The following is a 22,663-nucleotide window of genomic DNA, read 5'->3' as shown; positions in this document are numbered from 1 at the left end:
GCATAAGGTTACAAGAGAATGTTTTTTTTTTCCACAAGAAAATTAAAAAAAAAAATTTAATAAAATAAATAAATAAATATATATATCAGCAAGAAAAATATATCAGTTTATGACAAAGTTGCAATTGTATCAGGAAAAAAAAATCAGAATAAAGTTGCAACAATTTGGGTAAAAAATTATTTACCAGAAACAACTAGGAGAGCAAAGTCATGGAGGGAAAAAAAAATAAAAAATCAGGTAAATCTGTTTGTTTGGTTTTTTTAATAAAAAAAAAAGATTATTTTTCAAAGATAAGTCTTATGAGGAAAAAAAGCTAAAAAAAAATAAAATATGGATATGATAATAAAGTTTTACTTTTACTATAGTTAAAAAAAAAAAAAATCACAATTTTACATTGTAAGTATACAAGAATAAAACTAGTGGTTGGATTCTGTTCCAGAGAAGAACTGTGTCAATTTTGTGAAAGAACAACAATGACGACTGCTCTCAGATGATTGCGATTGTGGCTCAAATTTTGATCTTCTCGCAAATGATGTTTACGCGTCAAACTTGGCGGTCATACCAATCGTTCGCCCGACAAAACCTCCAGAAGTTTGATGAGCATGCGTCCGTCACGCAGGTCCAAGTAGAGGTCGGAGATACGGCAGCTGACCCGAGACAGGATGGAGTTGACCCATTTGGTGAACGTCTTCTTCTGGACCGCCTCACGCTCGTCTGAAGTTCATGCACACACAGAAACAAAAACAAACAAAACATTGTCAGAAATAAAAGGTGAAAAAAAGTATTTTAGAATAAGGTCGGAATTTTATGAAAAAGCTGGACATTTATGGGGAAAAAAAATCATAACGTAAACGAAGTTGGCATATTATGGGAAATATGTCATTTGATGAAGGAAAATATTGGGACAATAAAAACAGTGATTGCAATTTGATTTGAAATTGTGAGGAAAATATGCATTACGAAAAAAATTTTGTTTTCTGCATTGAAGTTATAAACATTCCAGAAAAAGTCAACCTATGATTGTAAAACAATTTTTCAAGAACGACCACATCACAATGTTGCTTTGTCAGCTTAGGTAGCTTAAAAAAAAACAAAAAAAACCATGAAAACACATTTTTGAAAACCGCTTAGTTTCCACACATTTGCTTATTTTTTCCATTTCAGAAAAAAAAATGTAATTTTAGAAGATTAAATTTTATGGAAAATACGTTACTACATAAGAATTTTTTTAATTTTTTTATGAGAATGAAGTTGTAATACTACATTACGAGATGTAATTTGATGAGGGAAAAAAAAAGTCACAATTTTATGTCAAATTTCACCTGAAAACAAGCCATAATATTATGATTAAAAAGTAAGAAAAAAAAAAAAAGTCCATATAGTTTTTAAATAAAATATTCATGAGGGTATTTTATAAAAACGTAATGTCAATTTCAATACGATATGAATAAATGCGCAATTTGGAAAAAGAGCATCCCAATTTTATTAGTGTCCTACGGAAGCGTATTGCATTCACTTGGGGGGAAAAAAAAAAAAAAAAATCTCCGGTTTTTCTGACTAATTTTTTGGGGAGCTTTGTTTTTTTTTTTGAGTATTTTTCTTCTTTTTTTCTGAATATTTTTTTTCTGTTTTACTGTGTTTTTTTTCTGTCATAAAAAAAAATAAATATTCCGAAAAACATACACAAAAAAAAATTACTCCGAAAAACGGGGCACCAACTTCTGTTATTCAGAGTATTTTTTATTTTTTTTTTAACCTCTGAACTCCCAGTGACTTGTTTCAGACCACTGACCTGTATATATGACTGGATAGCCGATAGCCCATACACGCCAGTGCAAGCCGTTTAAGTCACAGGGCGGCCATCTTGTTACTCCCACTTTGCGAGTACAGATGAGACATATACAGCTCGTAGGCAGTTAGTATAATGCCGGAGGTGGGGTGGGGGGTCACTTTTTTTTTAACAAGAAAAAAAAAAAAAAAAAAAAAAAACAGAACAAAACAGACACCTCGCCTCCAAGGTGTGCAGTGTGTAGTAGTCTGCTTGTGAGTAACAAGATGGCCGCCCTGTGACTTCAACGGCTTGCACTGGCGTGTATGGGCTATCGGCTATCCAGTCATATATACAGGTCAGTGGTCTGAAACAAGTCACTGGGAGTTCAGAGGTTAAAAAAAAAATAAAAAATACTCTGAATAACAGAAGTTGGTGCCCCTTTTTTCGGAGTAATTTTTTTTTGTGTATGTTTTTCGGAATATTTATGTTTACTCCAAAAAACAGAAATCGGTGCTCTGTATTTTGGATTTTTTTTTTTTTCCCCGTTTTTTTGAATATTGTTTCCCCCCGTTATTCTGAGTAATTTTTTCTTTTGTTTTTCGGGATATATATATATATATATATATATATATATATATATATATATATATATATATATATTATTATTATTTTTAATGACAGACAAAAACATTCAGTAAAACAGACAAAAAAAGTATTCAGAAAAACAGAAAAAAAAAATTACTCAAAAAAAAAACAAAGCTCCCAAAGAAATTAGTCAGAAAAACAGGAGATTTTATTTTTTCAAGTGAATGCTTCCGTAGAGTAAAAATTTTTATTAAATAAATAAATAAAAATAATATATATATATATATATATATATATATATATATATATATATATATGTTTATGTTTATGTTGATGATTGCATGCGTGGCGGAAAGCAAGCCGCTTGAACCTCTGCAGGCGAGCCCTTAAATCAATCACGAGGATCCAATTCGGTGTATGATTTCATTACGTCGTCCTGCTGCGCTTGTTTAAAAAGGCAAAGTCAGCGAGTCAACCTCACGTACGCTAATGCACGTTCGTTTAGCAAACGTTTGCAAATTCCACGTACATTTACCAGCACGGTGTGCCTTACAAAAACAATCCAACGTTTTTTTTTACGACTTCATTTTCACGAAACGTACGTTTGCCAAGACATGCTGCAGTGGCGCTTCTGGTGCTGTTGTGACTTATTTGCATGTTTTAATCGGCGTGACAGTTTCACGGTCTACTTGTCATGCGTGCAGCGAGAAGGCATCATTTATTTAGCCGACTCTACTTATTGTGTCTTGGTCGTCTTGCGCCGTCGTCTCTTCAAGTCAAGTCGAAGCATCTTCTTCGCTTGTCATTTTGTTTGCTTTTTTTTTTTCTTCTTTTTTTTCCGACCCCCACCATCTCAACAGAGTTTGAAGTGTCAATCTTTTATGGGCGATGTTACAAAGCTTGCGTGTGTACAACTGATAGCGCTTTTCTATAGGAATATTGCCAGGCCACAGAAATTCTTTATAAAAAAAAACAAAAAAAACTGAAATGGATATAGCAACATAACAGCTTTAGACCATTTTTAGAGACTAAAGTAATGTTACTAATAGTGTTGTGCCGATACCAGTATCGCTGTAATGATTTTACATCCAAGTGAGTATGCAGTTAGAATAAACAAAAACAACATGTTTTTTTTTCAAACAGCGTTGTATCGGTACAGTATTGGCATCGGCCGATATGGCACAGCTGGATATCGGAATCGGAAGCCAAAAAGTGGTATCGGAACAACACTAGTAGTTACTAGGAAAACGATTTTTTTTTTTCCTCAAGAAAATGTCGGAATATCCATGACAGTTATGTCATAGTTTCATGAAAATACATAAAAAAAACAAAAAGCTTTAAAATTGGAAATAAAGTTTACAAGTAAAAACTTCAAAAGGTGAAAAAGTCAGAGTATTGAGAATCAAGTCATAATGTTACAAAAAAACAAAACAAAATGAGATTGAAATTACTGAGGGGAAGTAAAAGTAACAAATTTTCCTCCAAAAAGTCATTATTTAAAGATGTTAAAGTTCAAGAAAAACTTTCACAGTGTTGCATTTTTTTTGGTGGGGAGAGGTGCTTGGTTGATGCGATTAAATTGTGGTTCTTAGCGTATTCAAAATGTCGGTAATATAAACATGGTGTGGCGCTGCCGACAGTACGGCTTCAAGAGTATGCGGCACACCATTACGTTATACTTTAAAACATTAATACTGCAAAAATATTTGTCCTCTTCTAGACAGAATCATCATCATCTCAGCTGACTCCTCCCCCTTCCTGTCATTTTTTTTCTGGTCGTATCAGTACAAGACCGACTAAAGAGCGGTCTGTTTGACAAGCCGTTACTTAAGTCGTCTCTCTCTCTCGTGCACTCCAGCGAAAGGCCACGCATGACTTATTCATGCTGATGGATTTTCCCTGTACTCGGCTGTACTGGCTTGTATGTACTCGGCTGTACGCCCGCCCCCGTTACCTTGTTTTTCTCCATACTCAGCACTTCTTGCCTCACTTCCGAACACCTTTTGTGCAAAAAATAAAAATAAATAAATACAAACACGACTAACGACTCGGTTGAGTCACGACACTATCTGTTGATTACCTGGCGTTAGCATTATGCTATCATTTAGTGTTGCCTGGGTCGAGCCACTAACGTTAAGTCGAACCCAAGTCCAACCACCAACTCTTCCTCACTCTGCGGGAGCCTCGCAGCATCATGTCTCCCCAAGATTGAAAGGTTACAAGTAAAAAAAAAAAAAAAATACATAAAAAAATCTTCAACAGACATATCAATGACTGGAATGCTTCAGCGCAAAAAGAACACCGTCAGCCTCGGAGGTAAAGTTTACATCATCCTTTTTTTGGTATTGCATCACTCCTAGCTCTTATGCCTTTGAAATCGTTTGAATAGTTTGGGGAAGATGACAAAACCACAGTCGTTAGCGTTGGTTAAATATTAAAGGCTCTCTTCTGGTGGGGGGTCTGAGCGCTACAGTGTCATGATTTATTTTTTGGAAAATTAAATTCATGATTGAATATGATTATAGAGGTTTTACTAACGTTTGTGTGCCATACGCGTTTTTTTTGTCATTATTTTTCTCTGCTTCTTTACTGATTTGGTTGATTTAGATTCTACCAGACAATATCACGTCATTTAGACTGAACTAAATCATAGTCTCCATAACCATCGGTATTTTTTCAGGGCCTGGACCCTAACCCCGAATCTCCCTCTTACCCTCACCTGAAATATTTAACCCTATTGCATGAGTTCCCCCAAATGTGCTTTGAGCGTATCCATTGTGAAGTCTGCCAACTGATGCCTGAAAATACAATTTCCCTCTAATGCGCTGTTGTCACATGATCAAAATGAAATAAATAAAACCATAAGTGCCGGGAAAAGAAAAGCCAAATAAGCTAAAACGCTAATTATGGCTTTGGAAGTGGGGAGTGACGGAGAGAGAAAAAAAAAAAAACATCTCAAACCTTTTTAGAAGTTGCTGCTATGAATTATTGAAGCCAGTGAACAAGTGGGGCAAAGCCACAGTGCCCTTCGGATAAATAAATTACTACCTAATACGCCGGCGAGGTGGCAAAAGTACTCGCACTCTGTACTTAAGTACAAGTACAGATACTTGAGCAATGATACTCCTGTAAACGTAGAACAACTAATCAAACTCCTTTACTCTAAAACTCAAAAATCTACTTAAATACAGTAAAGAAGTAAAAATACTTTGTTTCTGTAGCTACTTACATAGTGTGATGAAGCACAAATATTTTGTTACTGTACTGAAAGGCATCTATATTTGAGTGTTCATTTTTAACATTTACTACATATGTTATTCATTCAACATTTTACATTCACACCAAAAATGATAACATACACAAAGGCTTAACAGTTTAGTATTGAATAATTGAGATAGAGTATTTAAATATTGCGCGCCGTCATTCCAGACAAGATGGCTGCCGCTCTTTGTCAACCTGCTAGCCAGCTACACCACTAGCCCGCTATATCAAGTGGACCCACAAACAAAAACCGAGCAAGGCGGTGGACGACTAACATGGCTAACATGCTAACTAGGGGGCTAGCGGGCTAGCACTTTCTTGCTAGCCTGAGGACTGGCATCTGTGTCGTCTAGTAACTCAACACTTCACACAATCCAGGGAAGTTTAAGTGCATATTAAACACAGCAGAAAATGTTTCTCGGCCTGTGACTGAGTAGTTTTGTCATGATTTTAGAGCCTTGGGCTATTTTACAATTTATTCATTTAAATTTGACAGGCTTGTTAACAACTCCTCTCTTTTCACTATAACCAAGTACAGTAATTCCTCTTCTATTGCAGGTTCTGGGTACACTCTTTCAGTTTTTTTTTTTTTTTTTTTTTGTGGGACCATTTACAACTATTTCGGGTGTAATTCCACTATAGACCACTAGATGAGAACATTTTTTTGTTTGGTGTCATTTTAAAAGGAGAGGAACGAAAAGTGGGATTACAGTATTTCATAAGAACCAGAAATATTTCAGCTCAGCCACATTTTTGCTGAAGATTATGGAATGTCAAATCTCTGTAATCCTGCTTTTTTCACCTACAGAAAGTACATCTTTTCGGTTCAGGATTTTTGAAAAATTGAATTTATTTACCGTAAATACGTAGTGATCATAAATATAGTTTAGTCAATCTGCACTTGACGATTGCCCCTCACTGCCCTAATTAGTGATAGACCGATATGTTTTTTTTTCAAGGCTGATACCGATACAAATCATTAGTAGTCAAGGAGGCCGATAACAGATGTTTCAAGCAGATAATCATTTGCAGTAAAAAATAAATAAAAAAAATAAAAAAAATTATGCAAATTGAAGTGTTTCCAGGGTAAAAAAAAAAAAAAAAAAAAAAAAAAAGTGGGTAAATAGAGCTCGAAAGATTTCTACCGCAAATAACATTTTATAAAGATTTCAACATAATTTCTTGAATTAATTTTATTCTGTAATAAAAGTGTAGGGAGTTCCTTTTTTTTTTTTTTTTATAAAAGTGGAAACTTAAATAGATCCATAAATGAAAAGTTCCCTGCATCTGACCGAGTGACAAATGTATGAGAATGTAGCTAATTTGGGACTTTTTTTTTTTTTAGGGTAGTGAAACGTTTCAAAAGATCTTTGCAGTGAAAAATTGTCTGAATAATAATATGTTCCAAATGTGTTTACCACAAGTAAAAACTGTCTGTGAACATCTTACAATTCCTGATGAAAACCCCAAAATCGCTACGTTCGCAAGTATTCACCGCTCAGTGAGATACCAGCTTTAATCAGCCTTCAAGATAAAAAAAAATGGCCGGTGCCGATATTTGTCATTTCGATAAATCGGTCTATCCCTAGCCCTAATACATGCAAAGAGGAGGGGCGGTTCCCCCCTTGGGACCCAGGTGCCACCCGCGGGACCCCTCGGTACCTTGCAGCTGCCTGAAGCGCCCATCCAGGATGGAGTTGAAGTAGATATTGGACGCGCTGGAGCTGAGCCAGCGCGCCCGCTTCATGCTCCGGGCGGACAAGGAGGACGACGAGGACGAGGAGGGCGACGGGTGGACGGGGCGCTGACAGGAGGGGGCCGGCGAGGGGACGGGGGTGAGCCCCGGCAGGGTGAGCGGCACCCGCAGGAGAACGGTGCCGTTCCTCTCCGGGTGGTGCTCCTGCGGCTTGCCCCGGCCCCGGGGCGCCCGCCGGACGGCCCGGTGAGCGGGCGGGGTGCTCCGGCTGCGCACGGGGGTGTCGCCCCCTTCCGCCGGCGGATAACGGCGGCCGCCGCCGCCGGCATCCTTGCCGTCCTGGATCTTGGAGGCGGCCTTCAGGCTGATCCTCACGTCCCGCAGTCGGGGCTGGCTGATGGGGGCCGCCCGCAGCAGGCACGGGCTGCTCATCTTTGGCCCCGCCGCCGCCGCCCACCGATTCGAGTTTGAAGTAGAGGAACGGGACTCCCACGTCTCGCCTCTCCTCACGCTCCCGGCTCTCTGTCCTCCTTTCCGACTGCCGACTCCTCCCTTCCTCCCTTCCTCCTCCTCCTCCTCCTCCTCCTCATCATCACTTGTGTGATGATGCCGCCACTCTCAGCCTACATCTTTCATTTGCATCTGCCTATTCTCTTTTCATGATCAGAGAAGCCCCGCCCATTCCCAATGTAACATTCGCAAGTCGCTAAAATTCAGCACTTATTGAGTCTTGTTTAATGAAGATCTCATTTATGACTTATTGCTTGTAACATTGTGAATTTGTTATTTACATTTTTAAAACAGCTTTTTCTTTGTTTCTTCTTCTTCTAAGAATAAACTATTTTTGGAAACTAGGGCACAATCTTTTTACTGTTAAGATGTCAAACTTTTTGTCAAAAATTATTTGACATTATCTTCATATGATGACATTTTTTTGGTCAAAAAACATGACTTTATTCTTGTACCATTAAAAAAAAATTTTGGTCTGTAATACAACTATTTTTTAATTTTTTCAAAGTTTACGTCTTTTTTTCTAGAAAAATCAATTCCTGTTAATACAGTATATAGATATGACTTATTTTCATATCAACACTAGTCTGAGTTCTCACTCATTGAGTACTAGTCCAAGATACCAAGTACTGACACCTCTAGTACTTTTTATATAAGAAATTTCAGTGATCCTAATGCCAAAAAATTTTGAACCTAGATCTTTCTTTATGACACAGATGTTGATGATTCGCCAATGTGTCACAATGCTGTCGTATAGCGCCAACTACTGCCAAGGAGAACTTACTTGATGTCACAATTTTTGTGCCTTTTCCTTCAATACCGGTTACTGGGATCGGCAGCTTCCATGAGTATTTCATACCTTAAAGTACATCCTGCAATGGCCTGATATGATACCTGGCATCTATTGACCAGTTTTGATGATAACAAGACTTCTTAGTAAAAAAAAAAAAGAACCCAACTTTCCGGTAATTCTTATAAGATTAGATCTTTTTTGGGGGGGTTTTGTCAGAATAAACTTTTTTTTAATCGTAACAATATTTCTTTGTCTAATAATACAATTCATAACATTGAATGTTTTGCTAACATGATTTTTTTTTTGTCAAAACCTAATCATCGTAAGATTTCAATTTTTAGGGTATGTCTTTTTCCACTGGTAACTTCCATTGCTTACTTATTAGTTTAAAAAAATATTTACTATGATGATGATTATTATTATTATTATATTTATTTATCTTTAAAATAGAAAAGTTCTAGTTTCTGCTCCAATTAACATGACAACTTTATGGTCGAAAAATAAGATGTCACCCTCAGAAATATTATGTTCTTATGAGATTATAGATTTCTTATGTGGCTTTTCTTGCAAAAATACAACTTTATTGTCAAAAGATTAACAAAGTGATAACAGAACTGGAAAGCCCTCATCAATGCCTTTAAGATGAGATATGACTGGATGTGGTTTGTTGTACGTTTTTTTTTTGTATGTTTTGTTTTTTGAGCGTCACAATTCACTTTTTACATCTAATAATTATAATCTTACTGAGTGGTCAGATTTTGCATTGATCATTTTTAGAGGCTTGCAGGTACAAAAGCCAAAAGTCTTTCATACCTTTTGTCTAACCGTCAGAAGTGGAAATCACTCATTAGTGCCTTCAATATGAAGTACGACTCAAATGTTTTTTGTTGCAGTGTTTTTTGTTGCTGTTTGTTCAACCTGATAACTTTGATCTTTTCAAAAGCCCAAATTTTGAATGGAATCTCCTTGGCCTCTGTAGGTAGTAAAGTGAAAGTCGTCTTTTTCCCGCCCACTCGTCCATCCGTCCTTTGTCGTGCCGGAAACGCGTCTATTTTTAAAAAGGCCGGGCTAGCGGTTGCACAGGTGCTGATAGTGGCAGTTGAAGCTTAAGGCGGAAAATTCCAAAGAGCTGGCGAGCCTACAGACAGCTGTGCACATCCGTCAAAACGGGAATCATTCCGGGAATGCGGCTGGGTGGCAGAGGTGGCGAGGTGGGGGAGGGGTGGTGGGCTTTAGTGAGGTGATTTCACTCCAATCAGACCTTAGTTGCCAATTTTAGGACTTACGACATGGCTAAAACGTGAGAAAGACTCGATTAAGGAGTAGAGCTGTCAAACGATTACCTTTTTTCATCAGATTAATCACATTTTAGAATATTGATTAATCACTTAAATAAAACGCTTTTTTAATCTTTTTTTTTGCCCGCCAAATTTGAAGAGCACCTGTTGTGTGTTAATTCTTTCGACATTTAATGTTATGAGGAAGTCTTCAACATTTTTTGATCCACTGCTCGTCCTCCTCTTTTTCTAATCAGTTAATACTTGCATAATTTAAAATAGAAAAAAAATGACCCCGTTATTTGGACATGAACAAATATTCTGAATGTCATACGCAAACATTTAGTAAATGCTTCATGGTCAGAATTAATAGTGTGATTAATCTGCATTGATAATGTGATACTTTTTTTGTAATTAATTAGGTAAAGCTTTAACTTTGACAGCACTAATTAGGAGGCAAGCTAATAACTACCCAAGTATAGATATGATATGAATCATATCATGATATGAATCATATATTTTATGATATGTATCATATCATATATGAATCATGCATGTTATATGAATCATATCATATATCATATGATATGAATAATATATGACAAGATATGAATCATATATAGATATGAATCATATATAGATATCAATCATATCATATGATACCAATCATATATGATAGGAATCGCATCATATGATATGATATGAATGCAAAGCAGAGTGGAAAATAAACTGCTGGGTTAAAAGTAATCCAAACTGGGTGAAATGGCTAACCCAGCGTGCAGGGTCCATGACACTGGGTAAAAAACAAACAAACAAACAAACAAAACAATTTGGGTCAAAATTGGACTGATCCATGACTAGGGTCCACCTCCTGGGTGTATGAAACAACGATTTTTGAGTTGTTCAGAAAGTTGGGTCAATTTGACCCAAGTAGTGGCTCAGTCTGTTTTTGACCCAAATTTGGTTACTTTGTACCGAACTGTTCATAGAAAATGAACCTTTTTTTTTTCCAGACATTTTTGCGTAAGATCAAGCAGCCTGCGGTTTGCCATGGATTTTTTTTTTAAATTTACTTTAGTACACAGCAAAACTGCTCCAAAAGGCGACCAACTCCAGCTTTTCAGCCCACTCAAATCCAATCTTCAACCTAATCTTCTGGATACAAACTTGAAACTTGAAGTTAAAACTTGAGACCGACTTCCACACGTGCGAATGACTTTTCTTGGGGTGAAAAAGACGACCCCACCCACCTGCGAGGGCTTTGATCCGCGAGCGTTCGAAGAGTCGCGCCGAGCTGTTGTCGTTGTCCAGGTCCTCGTCGGGCAGCTCGAAGCGGGTGTTGATGCGACTGTACTGCTGCGTGATCTCCACATTGTCGAAGTCTGTGGTGGAGGTCATGATGGAGGTTTGACGGGATGACTGGAGGGTGGAGGAAGGTGAGTGGGGTGGGCGGACGTCACCGCGTCCTCAGGTCCTCTCGTTAAGAAAGGTTAAAAAATAAAAAATAAAAAGTAAGGAAAATGTAGTTTGGTAGTGGTCTGGAACAGAGGAAAAACACATTGTTTACTATCTTCGGCAAACATGATGTGGATAAAAAAAAAAAAATTTTTTAATTATGGGCACAATTTACATAGACATATTGTGTGCAAACACAAAATGTTTATTTGTGGCCTTAATTTAAGTGTAATGTGCAAACTGTTTTTTTTTTTTTTTTTGCCATAAGTCACTAAATTGTAAACACAAAAAATACTACTTGACGTACTTGGAATTTGTAACCATTAAATCACTAAATTAAATATTTTAGCAAAGATATCAAAAGCTCCAACATTTGAAATTCAAACTTCAATAGCACTTTTTTATTTTTTTTATTTTTTTTTTATAAACAGTCAAAACTCCAACCATAATTTCAAAAATTCAATGTTGCATGCGACTATGTGGCTTATGCCGTATGGCATAGTTGTTGTTAAAAATCAGGGGTGTCCAAACTTTTTCATTTGAGGGCCACAAACAGAAAATCAGAAGGACGCAAGGGCCACATAATGTTATTCAGAGAAATTTTGTTTATTCCTAAAAATTGTACAAATAATTTATTTGTGCTTTTGCATATTTAGAAAAATGCTACAGTATATAAACCAATTTATTTGTTATATGGCAGTAGGGTTATTAGTTTTGGAATTTTTCATTTTAATTAGATTTTATTAGTTTAGTTAGTTAGTTTCAGTATTAGTATTAGTTTGTTTGTTTGTTTTTTTAAATGTGTATTACTTGTGCACAATATTTAAAAAAAACACCATGGGCGCAATGTCATCTGAAGGTGCGTTTCTATTGGCTGCTGCTAGATGACGTCACTTCTGTGTGGCATACTTTCAAACGTCATTATTCCAGTTTATATCAAAATAAATATACTAAAAATCACATTTAAAATCATCCCCAAAGACTTATGCATTAAATTAATTACAAAAGACTAAAACAAAGGACGTTTGCTATCATTATAGTTAGTTTTGTAAACATAAAATGTAGTTTCAGTTAGTTTCGTTTTTTTTTAAAAAGCATTTTCATTTTTATTTCATTTCGGTAACAATATTGTTTTTTTAATTTTAGTTTTTTCATTAGTTTTAGTTAACTAAAATAACCTTTAATGACACCAGTTTTTCGATACCCTACCTTCTTACTTTGACCATCTCCAAACATTTTTCTTTTATTTTATTTGAACTGAGTCAAATGCCATTTTTTAGCATATGTCGCGGGCCACTGAAAAACGGACGGCGGGCCGCAAATGGCCCCCGGGCCGTAGCTTGGACACCACTGTTATAAATAGTTGAGTTGCGAGAAAATGGACGTCGACAATAGATGTCCACTTGCAGCTCCATTTTGTCATTTTGGGCCCACCCCTCCCCCCGGCCAGTGACAGCGTTGTCATTCTTAGCACGGTATGGCGGTTTATCAGGCTACAGCATTGCTCCCTTATCTCACACACACACACACACACAAACACAACGCGGCCACAAAGTGACACCGCCATGAATGATGTCGTGCAACCATCATCTCCTTGCAACAAGTTGCGACGCGCTTCTCAGAAATACACTAAACTCACGCCCATTTGAAAATTGCCACGCAAACTTTTCTGTAGTTCGATCCCACTTTATTTCCCAGACTAATACCAGTAGTATTCACTTACCGATACATCAAGTATTTTTGATTTATAAAAATTTATTTGACGATTCGCCGATGTGTTAAACTGCCACAGTATAGCGCCAACTACTGCCAAGGAGGACTTGCTCAAAGTCAGATTTTTTTTTTTTTGCCCAAGTATCGGCCGCCTCCACGAGTAGCCAAAGTTTCAGCTCATAGAGTGGTGATAGCTAACCGCTGATTGGGGACTTGTGGCTAGCTGCTCAACGTAAGCCACTAAAGTACAATAAAATTATTACTATATAAGAAAGTAGTAATTTGTAAGCATTGATTGGGGTATATTTTATTTTAAATGTTTTTTTTTCACTAACATTTGAGGTATAAAAGTGGACCTGTTATTTATGAGGATGAGGATCTAGCCCAGGGGTGGCGAGATCCGGTCCTCGAGGGCCGCAGTCCTGCTGGTTTTGGATATTTCCCTTCTTCAACACAGCTGATTTATGATCAGCTCATCAGCAAGCTCTGCAGAAACCTGATAACGAGCCTGTTAATTGGAATCAGCTGCACTTCGAGTAGGGAAATCTACAAAACCTGCAGGACACCGGCCCTCGAGGACCGCAGTTTGCCACCCCTGATCTAGCCTGACCACAAACCAGCAAAAATCCATGTGTAAATTGATGCTACCTAGAAAGAAAAAATCCACATTTTTTTCTAATTGTATTAATTTCTAAAACATTACTTATTGACTTACTGCCTATATTTAAAAATTATGTAAAATTTATTTTGAGGAATGTTTATTTTTTATTTTGAATTATTATTTTTTTAATTTAAATATTATTTTATAATCATTTTTAAGCCTATTTTTAGACTTTTTGGTATATTTTTGTGGAACCTTTCTTTTTTTTTTTTTTTAATGACTTTTGATCTATTTTCCTAACATTTTTCCACAATCAACATTTTTGGACATCTACTATTCACATTGTGTCTTGGTCCCTCCAAGCCTCTGCAAATAGGTTCAACGTAAAAGTAAACGTGTACAGAGCGGAATGTAGACGGAGGGCCCCCCCCCCCACGGGTGATGTTTCAATGACGCGTCCTTCAGGTTTCCCTCGGCTTTCTGCTCGCTATCACACGTTCACAGAGGGACCTTATCGAGCACAAGGGGGCGGCGGGGGTCAGGGGGCGGGGCTTATCGCATCCATACACACACATACACGAGCATAACTGGACCAACGGCCCTCAACTGTCCACGCAGCCGCCCGCCATCCCCTCCATGGCACGCTGTAAAATCCATTTGATAAATAATGGACAGCACTGACATAATTAAATAGAATAGTGATGTGAAGCACGTGTGCACGACATGGCCACCTGGGTAGCACATTGAGACGGTCACAGCATCTCAGTAAATCGCAGGAATATTCTTCATATAAGATAAAGAATACAGTATTGGTTGTTTCATTGTTTTGGTTCAAATAACCGTTGATCAGCAATATTAATGCTAGCGTTAAGCTAAATGAAGACAAAGCTATGCGTTTTTGACAGTAAACATCAACAGGAAGTGGCGATAAACAGCTTGAAGTCTCATTTTGAAGAATTGTTCACTATTTGCTTTGTCAACAGTCCGCGATCATAAGCCATATTTTTGCTCACAAGTATGACAATAATTTTTCGGTTTCCTTCACTGTTGTTAAAAAAAAAGAAAAAAAAAAGAGGAATGTTTGTTTTCTATTTTTGTTCATGTGGATTACATTCAGATCGAAGCGGGATTAAAGTTCAATTTTTCGACAAAAAAAAAAAAAAAGTTGTAACGTTAATAGTAAAAAGAAGCATTTTTTTGAGAAATAAAAGAAACCCTTTTCATAAAAAAATTAAATAAATAATAATAGTGGACACTAAAGTGATATCAGAGGAGGAAAAATTATTTTATGCAAATTCAGTTTCAGTAATAGCATCTTTGAGATATTAACTGGTTTTAAGATTTAAAAAAAAAATGTACAAAAAAAACCCAACCTATCAAGTCATACCTCAAATTAAAGAGTTTTGGCAAGGCTTTTCTGCATCGTGCAATCCTCCATAGCTTTGTAGTTATCCAGGGGGGAAAAGGTCAAATGTTACAACTTTTTTTTTTTTTTGATGGAAAGGTTATGTTAGTGTTTATTTTGTATTCTTCACTAAATAATAATAACAAAGTGAATTTGTTTTGAAAAAAGGCATAATACCTTGAGAATTAAAAAAAAACATAGAAACAAAGGCACAATTCCATTAAAATTATATATTAGCATAAAAAAGGCAAAGTATTTTTCTGAGAATTGGGCCTTTAACTCATTGTTCAATGTGTGACAAACCACATGGAGTATTACCTCAAATTTAAGCCCCTGGTGATAATATCTCTATCTATATCTGCACCTATTTTTCAAATCTGCCCTCGTGTGATGTCACAATGACCACAAACCCACTTTTCATGCGTGTTCTAGCTGCCACTATGCAGAGGACGAACGAAATAAGAGATGGGGGCTTGAAACCAACGACATGTGTGACCTGCTGCATTCTGAAACTCCAAATGCAGCAACTGGACTCGTGAGGAAGAGGAGGAGGAAGAGGAAGGTGGCAGGCGGTGGACAATCCAGACATAACAAACATTCAACCAGCATCTTCCTCGACACTCATTTCTTGGCTTTTGAATACAAGCTAGTAAAGTGGACAACCTTGAAGGCCTTGCGTTGAAGGAACAAGTCTACGAACTATTAATGTCGTGTTTACATTAGAAAGTCCTGGCTGGTCCACACATGCGTGTCCTTTTAAGGGGAATTAAGAGGGAACTTGAGCATTTCTTGGCTCACTCGGCTTTGTATTCCTTTGTTTTTGATATTTAAAAGACATAATTTGTAACAATACAGACCTGTGGCTCATTTTCAGAACGCAATAAATTCGTTAGCTTAAGAACACTTCTTAAATAGGCTGCATTATACTGCCAGGACACCAGAATGTACACTTTGATTCACTTTCTGGGGTTCAAAATAGCTGCTATGCAAATTTGAAGGCCAAAAATGCAAACGCCAATCTTTTAAAAAGAGTTTGGCAGTTTACGTTCGTTTGTAGTCTATGAAAACTTACTTATACTCACATTTGACACGCTTTAGTCGACCAAAACGGCCCAGTTCGCACATTTCCAACATGAACCAGAAGCCAAAAAACGACTTTGTGTGACGGTCACGCGAGGTCACTTTGTAGTACGAGGACTCGTTTTTCTTTGGTGCGTAATGTCGCCGTGCGTAAAGTCACTCGTGCGTCCGCCTGCCCCCTAAATGACGCCAATCAAACGTCAAAACCGCTAAAACGGTGTTTTAAAACAATTCAAGTCAGACAAGTGTGGAGTTGAGATGGTGTGTGGGGGGCAACAGGTGCGTTTTACAGCCGAATGGCAGCCACGCAACGAAAGCCCGTAAAGAAACAATGCGGTTTTTTTTTTACTTCGTACTTACTTTGTTTTAATGGAAATTGACCAAGTGGCGTCTCTCGTCCCAGCCGGCGGTCACTTCACGGTCCCATGGACGCATCGGGACCCACTCTTGCTCCTGCCTAGAGGGGACCAGGAAACGTGGGGTAAAGAAAAAAAAAAAAAAAAAAAGAACGAAAAGAGGGAGGGTAGGTGGTGGAGCTCCACGCTCATTCCCGAGAGGCAGCCGGCCCACTGACCCGCCCTGTGGGGTTAAAAATAACGAGTGGGCTCATCCAGTGAGGGGTGAGGAGGAGTGTGGGGGGGGGGACGATACATTCCCCACGCGGGGCTGCAATAACAAAAGTAGCTGCACGTGTGTTGACTCCAATCAGCCTCCCGTCCCCAACTCCCAATAAACCAACCCACCTACACCAGCTACATCATCGAACGCCTTTCAGAGCAAGGAACCGGGGGTAGTTACATTATGACATAATAGCACAATACAGTAGGATTTAATATTATTTTAAAAAAAAAATCGTAATTTCTGTCCTCTAAATTATGAACTTTCATATTGTGAGACATATTCGACTCCAAAATGTGTCGAAAACGTATGACTTTTTCTCTCTCAAAATTATGACTTTTTATCTTAAAAATATACATATTCGCGCCTCAAACATACAACTTCATTACAAATGTGAATTTTTCCACAAAGTATGTTATTTACCTAAAACAATAAGACTTGTAAAATAAATATATCCAACTCTTTTTCCTTAAAAATATTTTTATTTAAAAAATAAATAAATCATCAAAACAAATACCTTTGAGAATGCACAATAAAACTTTTAAAAACAAAAATTACATTTTTTTTTCTCCTCAAAAATATACGTTTTTAAAAATTACATTACTTGTTTACGTTTAAAAAAAATCACCTATTTAGGAAAACACGACTATTTGCTTGAAAATATTAACTTTACATTTTAAAATGTAATGTGTGTGGAAAAATGTAACTTTTTCTTTAAAAGATTTTGATATTTCTTCCCCCAAAATAATATGACTTCATTTTTTTTTTTAATCCAAAATGTAACTTTTTGTCCCCAAAAAAATACTCTTATCCACTTGGTTATGCAAAGATGGTTTATGACTTTCAGTATGAAAAGTATGAGTTTTCTTTCTTTTTTTTTTAAATCCTCCAAAATTATTTTTTCCCTCTCAAAATGACACTACCTGATAATGATCCTGATAAATCAATCAGGTGTGTTAGAGAAAACTTGAAAACATGCAGGAGTCAGGCCCTCGAGGACCGGATCTTGACACATGCGCATTAGGATTTATTATTTAAAAAAAAACAAAAAAAAACAATTAAAAACAGACAAATCTAAAAAAAAAAATGTGATTTTTTTAAATCAAATATATAACATCTTTGGTAATAGCAAAAAAATAATAAAAAATAGCAAAAAAAAAAAGCACACAATTACATTTATGCATATTATATATAAAAAACATTTACAATTCAAAACATAAATAACCTTGAACACCACATGTATAAAAACATAGCAATGCACATAAAAAACAGCACAAAATAGGCTGTCACTGCATTCCTTCAATGTGCCTTGATTTTTCCCTCTTTAATGTCTTTGGGGTTTTTTCAATGAGAACTTGCATAGATTAGATGAGAACAAAAAAAATGGTGCAGGGGAATCAAACAAACTACTGCATTTCAGAAAATATTTTTTTGCAACTATATTAAGTCATTTTCCCAGCAAATAAACCCTCGCAACTTATTTTTTCACTTCAAATCTACGATAATGAAACTTTGATGTCATGCGCCATCTACATTACATTCTTGCTTATGTGTTTGTTTGTCAAAAGCTGGAATTTCCCCAAATGGCTGACTTCCTATCTAATTTGAAATTTTATGACATTTTCATGTTATAATGGACATGACATCCCATCAGTCAGTTGAACTGGTGTCAGAGGCTTTTTTTTTTTTTTTTTTTTAGTAATTTCTTGAAAATTTGCAAGATGATCATCTAATTTTAATGCCATACTGTGCCTACATTAGGATAAAAAGTGTGGCCATTTAGCAGCGCCAATTTGCCGGGGTACTTGCTTTCAATTGGGGATTATTTATTTAGATTTAGAAATTGCAAATCGAAGTTGGTCAGCTCTAGATGGGTGCTTCACATCATGGCTGACTTCCTGTGCTCATAGGTCTATTAAAATGTTCATGAGTGTGTGTTATGATAGACATGTCCACCCAAATAAGAGGTCAATTGGTAAAACTCCCTCGAGCTTTCCAGGGGTGCTACAAATACCGTCATTACAAAAGTAAAGAGATGCAGTATTGGGGCTGCTAACTATTCAGTAGTTACAAATAATTACAGAAAAATAAGGTCCACTTTCCTTTGTGGTGACGTGTCAAATGGGGAGTCAAATATTTGCGGCACTGATTGGCTGTGATATGTTAAAGCACACAAATGGCAGCAATATAAAGTTCTTGTTTTTTCCTATAGGTCAGTGGTTCTTAAAGTGTGCTACGCAGGTTCCCTAAAAAAAAGAAAAAAATGAAAAGTCTGTTCGAGGGTTCAACCGCCCCCCCAAACCACCACCAGCCCCTGTTCCAGAATAAAACATCCACCATGAATTTTCTCCCCATTGTAACAATGGAAATAGAAACGGTCAGCAACATAATATGCAAAACATCCATGATGTACTAAGCTCCTAAGATAAAAATCATCTTTGGCAAACTTGCGATAGGAATGTAAAGAAGTAAAAAAAACAAAAAACTAAAAACAAACCCAACCTTCATAATAATATAAAAATAAAGCTGCTCATAAAGAGATAGTGCTGTCGTTGTGTAGGGGAAAAAAAAAAAAACTCAATGAAATTTAAAAGTGCAAAATGAAGTGTCGGAATCCCTCCGAGGTGAAGCGACGACAAGCCAATCATGAGTCCACCGCGACGGCGAGGTCGGCCATGACGGCCGCTTGCCTCCGAGCGACCGCACTCAGCAGTCGCGGCGGGAGAGACGGCACGCCCAAGTCCACCTGGACCACAAGACCCCCCCGAAACGTAAACACACAACTAGTGATTCGTACGGAACCCCAAGACATGAAATGGGGGGGGTTATTGTAGCCACATAACATAAACACGGGTATCCGAAATATTTGTTTACTAATATGTGGGCATAATGTTAGCATGAAGAATTTGGATGGCTGGGTAAATAAATGGTTCATCTTTCGCGGCCTCGCTGTTTCGCGTTTTTTTTACAGCGTGATTTTTGGTTTGTTTATTTTTTGGATCTTCGTGCGGCCATATCTCTCAAACCCTACATCTGACCGGGGACATACAACTCGCGGATTCGTCGGAGACAGACCATTTATACTGTGCTGTATAACAAGTTAAAAAAAACAAAAAAAAACATACTTTTAATGGACAAAAATGACTGTAAATGAAAAAGAAAAAAAAACAACAAATGATGACTGAAAAAGCATTCATAATAAACTAAAAATCATACCAAAACAAAAAATAATAATAAATGAAAAAAATATTCTGTGCTGTACAATAAGTACATTAAAATAAACAATTTTAATGGACAAAAATGACTAATTGGAAAAAAAACAAAAAATAAATGATGACTGAAAAAGCATTCTTAAAAAAGTAAAAATCATACCAAAACAAAAAAACATAATAAATGGAAGAAACATTCTGTGCTGTATAAGTACATTAAAATAAACATACTTTTAATGGACAAAAATGACTGTAATTGAAACAAAAAACATAAATGATGACTGAAAAAGCCTTCACAATAAACTAAAAATCTTACCAAAACAAAAAACATAATAAACGGAAATACATACATACATACACTGTGCTGTATAATAAGTAAAAGATAAGTAAAAAAAACACTTTTAATGGAAAAAGAACATATGATGAATGGAAAAGTATTTATAATAAAGTAAAAATCATAGCAAAACAAAAAACACGTAATAAATGAAAAAATATATATATAATTAACATGATTTTTTTTTTAATTAACGCAGATTTCAATCATCGCGGGGAGTTTTTGGAACATAACTAATAGGGATGGGAATCTTTGACTGTCTCACGATTCGATTCGATTACGATTTATGGGTCTACAATTCGATTCAGAATCGATTTTCGATTCAAACGATTTCGATTCACAATCGATTTTCGATTCAAACGATTTCGATTCACAATTATTTGACAAATGATTTCTGCTTCAATTTACAGATATACACAACATTGTCATGATCTTCTCCAGTCTGCTTTGCAAGACAGAATGACAAATAGAGACATTAAAGTGTCTTTTTTTTTTTTGTTTAAACATTTATTAATTTTGTTTTGTAAGTGCCTTTTTCCACAAAAACAGCATGTGGGCTACAACTGCCTTTTCCCCTTCTCCTTCATTTCTAATTTAAATAAAATCGATTTTTGGATATTAAATATCGATTCGATGCCATTAATAAATGAGAATCTCGATTCTTTTATGAATGGATTTTTTGGCACACATCTAATAACTAACACCCACGATAAACGTATTTTATACATGTTTTGCAGTCACAAAATGATCATTTTGTGTGAACGTTATATCTAATTTGTGGCCAAAATTCTCGTATTTTTTTCCCCCCTGCATGTCATGTCTGGTGTTCTGTAGTTTTGACCAGAAATTCAACATGAGTGCCGGTGACGGTGCGACGGTCCAAACCTGAAGCAGGTAGATGACCCGGGTGGCCTCACGTCCGTCGCCGCAACCGGCGCGTCTGATTGGCTGCAGGAGCCAGCAGCTCGGCATCATCTCGCCGCGGACGACGTCGGGGCCGGGACGCGGGAGGGACTCGTCGAATACGGACTGCATGGCCAGCACTTGGGCGTCGCCCTGAGGTTCACAAACGAAAGAAGTGCAGTCAAAGAGAAGAAAATAATAAAATACTCCATCAAGAACTAGAAAACAATTTATGACAATTTGTGTCGTATAAATGAAAAAAAAACATTACGAGCAGATTACAATAATAATAAAAAAAGAAAATGTAAAATTATCAACGCTAAATACAATTATATATATATATATATATATATATATATATAGACATACATACATATACATATATATATATACACATACATACATATACATATATATATATATATATACATACATACATATACATATATATATATATATATATACATACATACATATACATATATATATATATATATATACATACATACATATACATATATATATATATATATATATATATATATACATACATACATATACATATATATATATATATATATATATATATATATATATATATATACTGTGTATATATATATATATATATATATATATATATACTGTGTATATATATATATATATATATATATATACTGTGTATATATATATGTATATATATATATATATATATATATATATATATATATATATATATATATATAGATCGCCCTTCTTATATATATATATATATATATATAAAAGACTTGTAAGCTGTACAGTGTTCCCTCGTTTAGTGTGGGTGTTACGTTCCAAAAGAAAAAAATCCTGTAAATTATGTTTTCGTTTATTATACGGGTATATGTTTTTTTCATTTGGTATGATTTTTACTTTATTATAAATGCTTTTTCATTCATCATGTTCCTTTTTTTCATTAACATTCATTTTTTTCAATTAAAAGTATGTTGTTTTGTTTTGTTTTTTTAAGAATTCACTTATTACAATATACAGCACAGTATATATATTTTCATTATGTATATTTTTTCATTTTGATATTTTTTTTTTTAGTTTATAATGAATGCTTTTTCATTCCTAATTTGTTTTTTTCCCCCATTTACAGTCGTTTTTTTCCATTAAAAGTTTTTTTTTTTTTTTTTTTTTTTTTTTTAAATTGTTATTCAGTCAAGTCATACAGCACAGTATATGTTTTTTTCATTTTGGTAGGATTTTTTTTGTTCATTATGGATGCTTTTTCATTCATTATTTGTTTTTTTGTCATTTTTTTTCCCATTAAAAGTGTTTTTTTCTTAATTTACTTGTTATATAGTCAAGTCATACAGCACAGTATATATTTTCTATCTGTGGAATGCAATGTCGTGGAGCAACGGGACAGACACCATTGGAAAGGTCTCATCGCGACAAATCTTGTGATAC

General features: G+C 35.8%; 2 protein-coding genes across 4 annotated transcripts in view; both read right to left on the bottom strand.

Annotated features, from left to right (window-relative positions):
* sptb (spectrin, beta, erythrocytic) overlaps positions 1 to 16,675 on the bottom strand; it is a 56,671-nt gene extending 39,996 nt beyond the window's left edge. Inside the window, exons 1-3 of one of the 3 annotated variants that reach the window (XM_077539126.1) lie at positions 16,508 to 16,675; positions 11,144 to 11,431; positions 563 to 714 (exon numbers count right to left, since the gene is read on the bottom strand). In XM_077539126.1, coding sequence (XP_077395252.1) covers positions 563 to 714; positions 11,144 to 11,291 — 300 coding nt within the window. In that variant the 5' untranslated portion in view covers positions 11,292 to 11,431; positions 16,508 to 16,675. Of the gene's footprint in view, positions 1 to 562; positions 715 to 7,279; positions 7,827 to 11,143; positions 11,432 to 16,149; positions 16,264 to 16,507 lie in introns of those variants that run through there. The other 2 variants (XM_077539125.1, XM_077539124.1) reach the window with 2 other exon arrangements.
* A 691-nt stretch (positions 16,676 to 17,366) lies between these two features.
* stard9 (StAR-related lipid transfer (START) domain containing 9) overlaps positions 17,367 to 22,663 on the bottom strand; it is a 33,424-nt gene continuing 28,127 nt past the window's right edge. Inside the window, exons 30-31 of the mRNA XM_077539237.1 lie at positions 21,194 to 21,364; positions 17,367 to 19,511 (exon numbers count right to left, since the gene is read on the bottom strand). Of these exons, the coding sequence (XP_077395363.1) occupies positions 19,410 to 19,511; positions 21,194 to 21,364 (273 nt within the window). The 3' untranslated portion in view covers positions 17,367 to 19,409. The remainder of the gene's footprint in view (positions 19,512 to 21,193; positions 21,365 to 22,663) is intronic.

This window comes from Festucalex cinctus, chromosome 12, assembly GCF_051991245.1.
Source record: "Festucalex cinctus isolate MCC-2025b chromosome 12, RoL_Fcin_1.0, whole genome shotgun sequence".
Lineage (NCBI taxonomy): Eukaryota > Metazoa > Chordata > Actinopteri > Syngnathiformes > Syngnathidae > Festucalex > Festucalex cinctus.
Note: the sequence above shows the minus strand (reverse complement) of the source record. Positions and strands in the feature narration are given on the sequence as shown.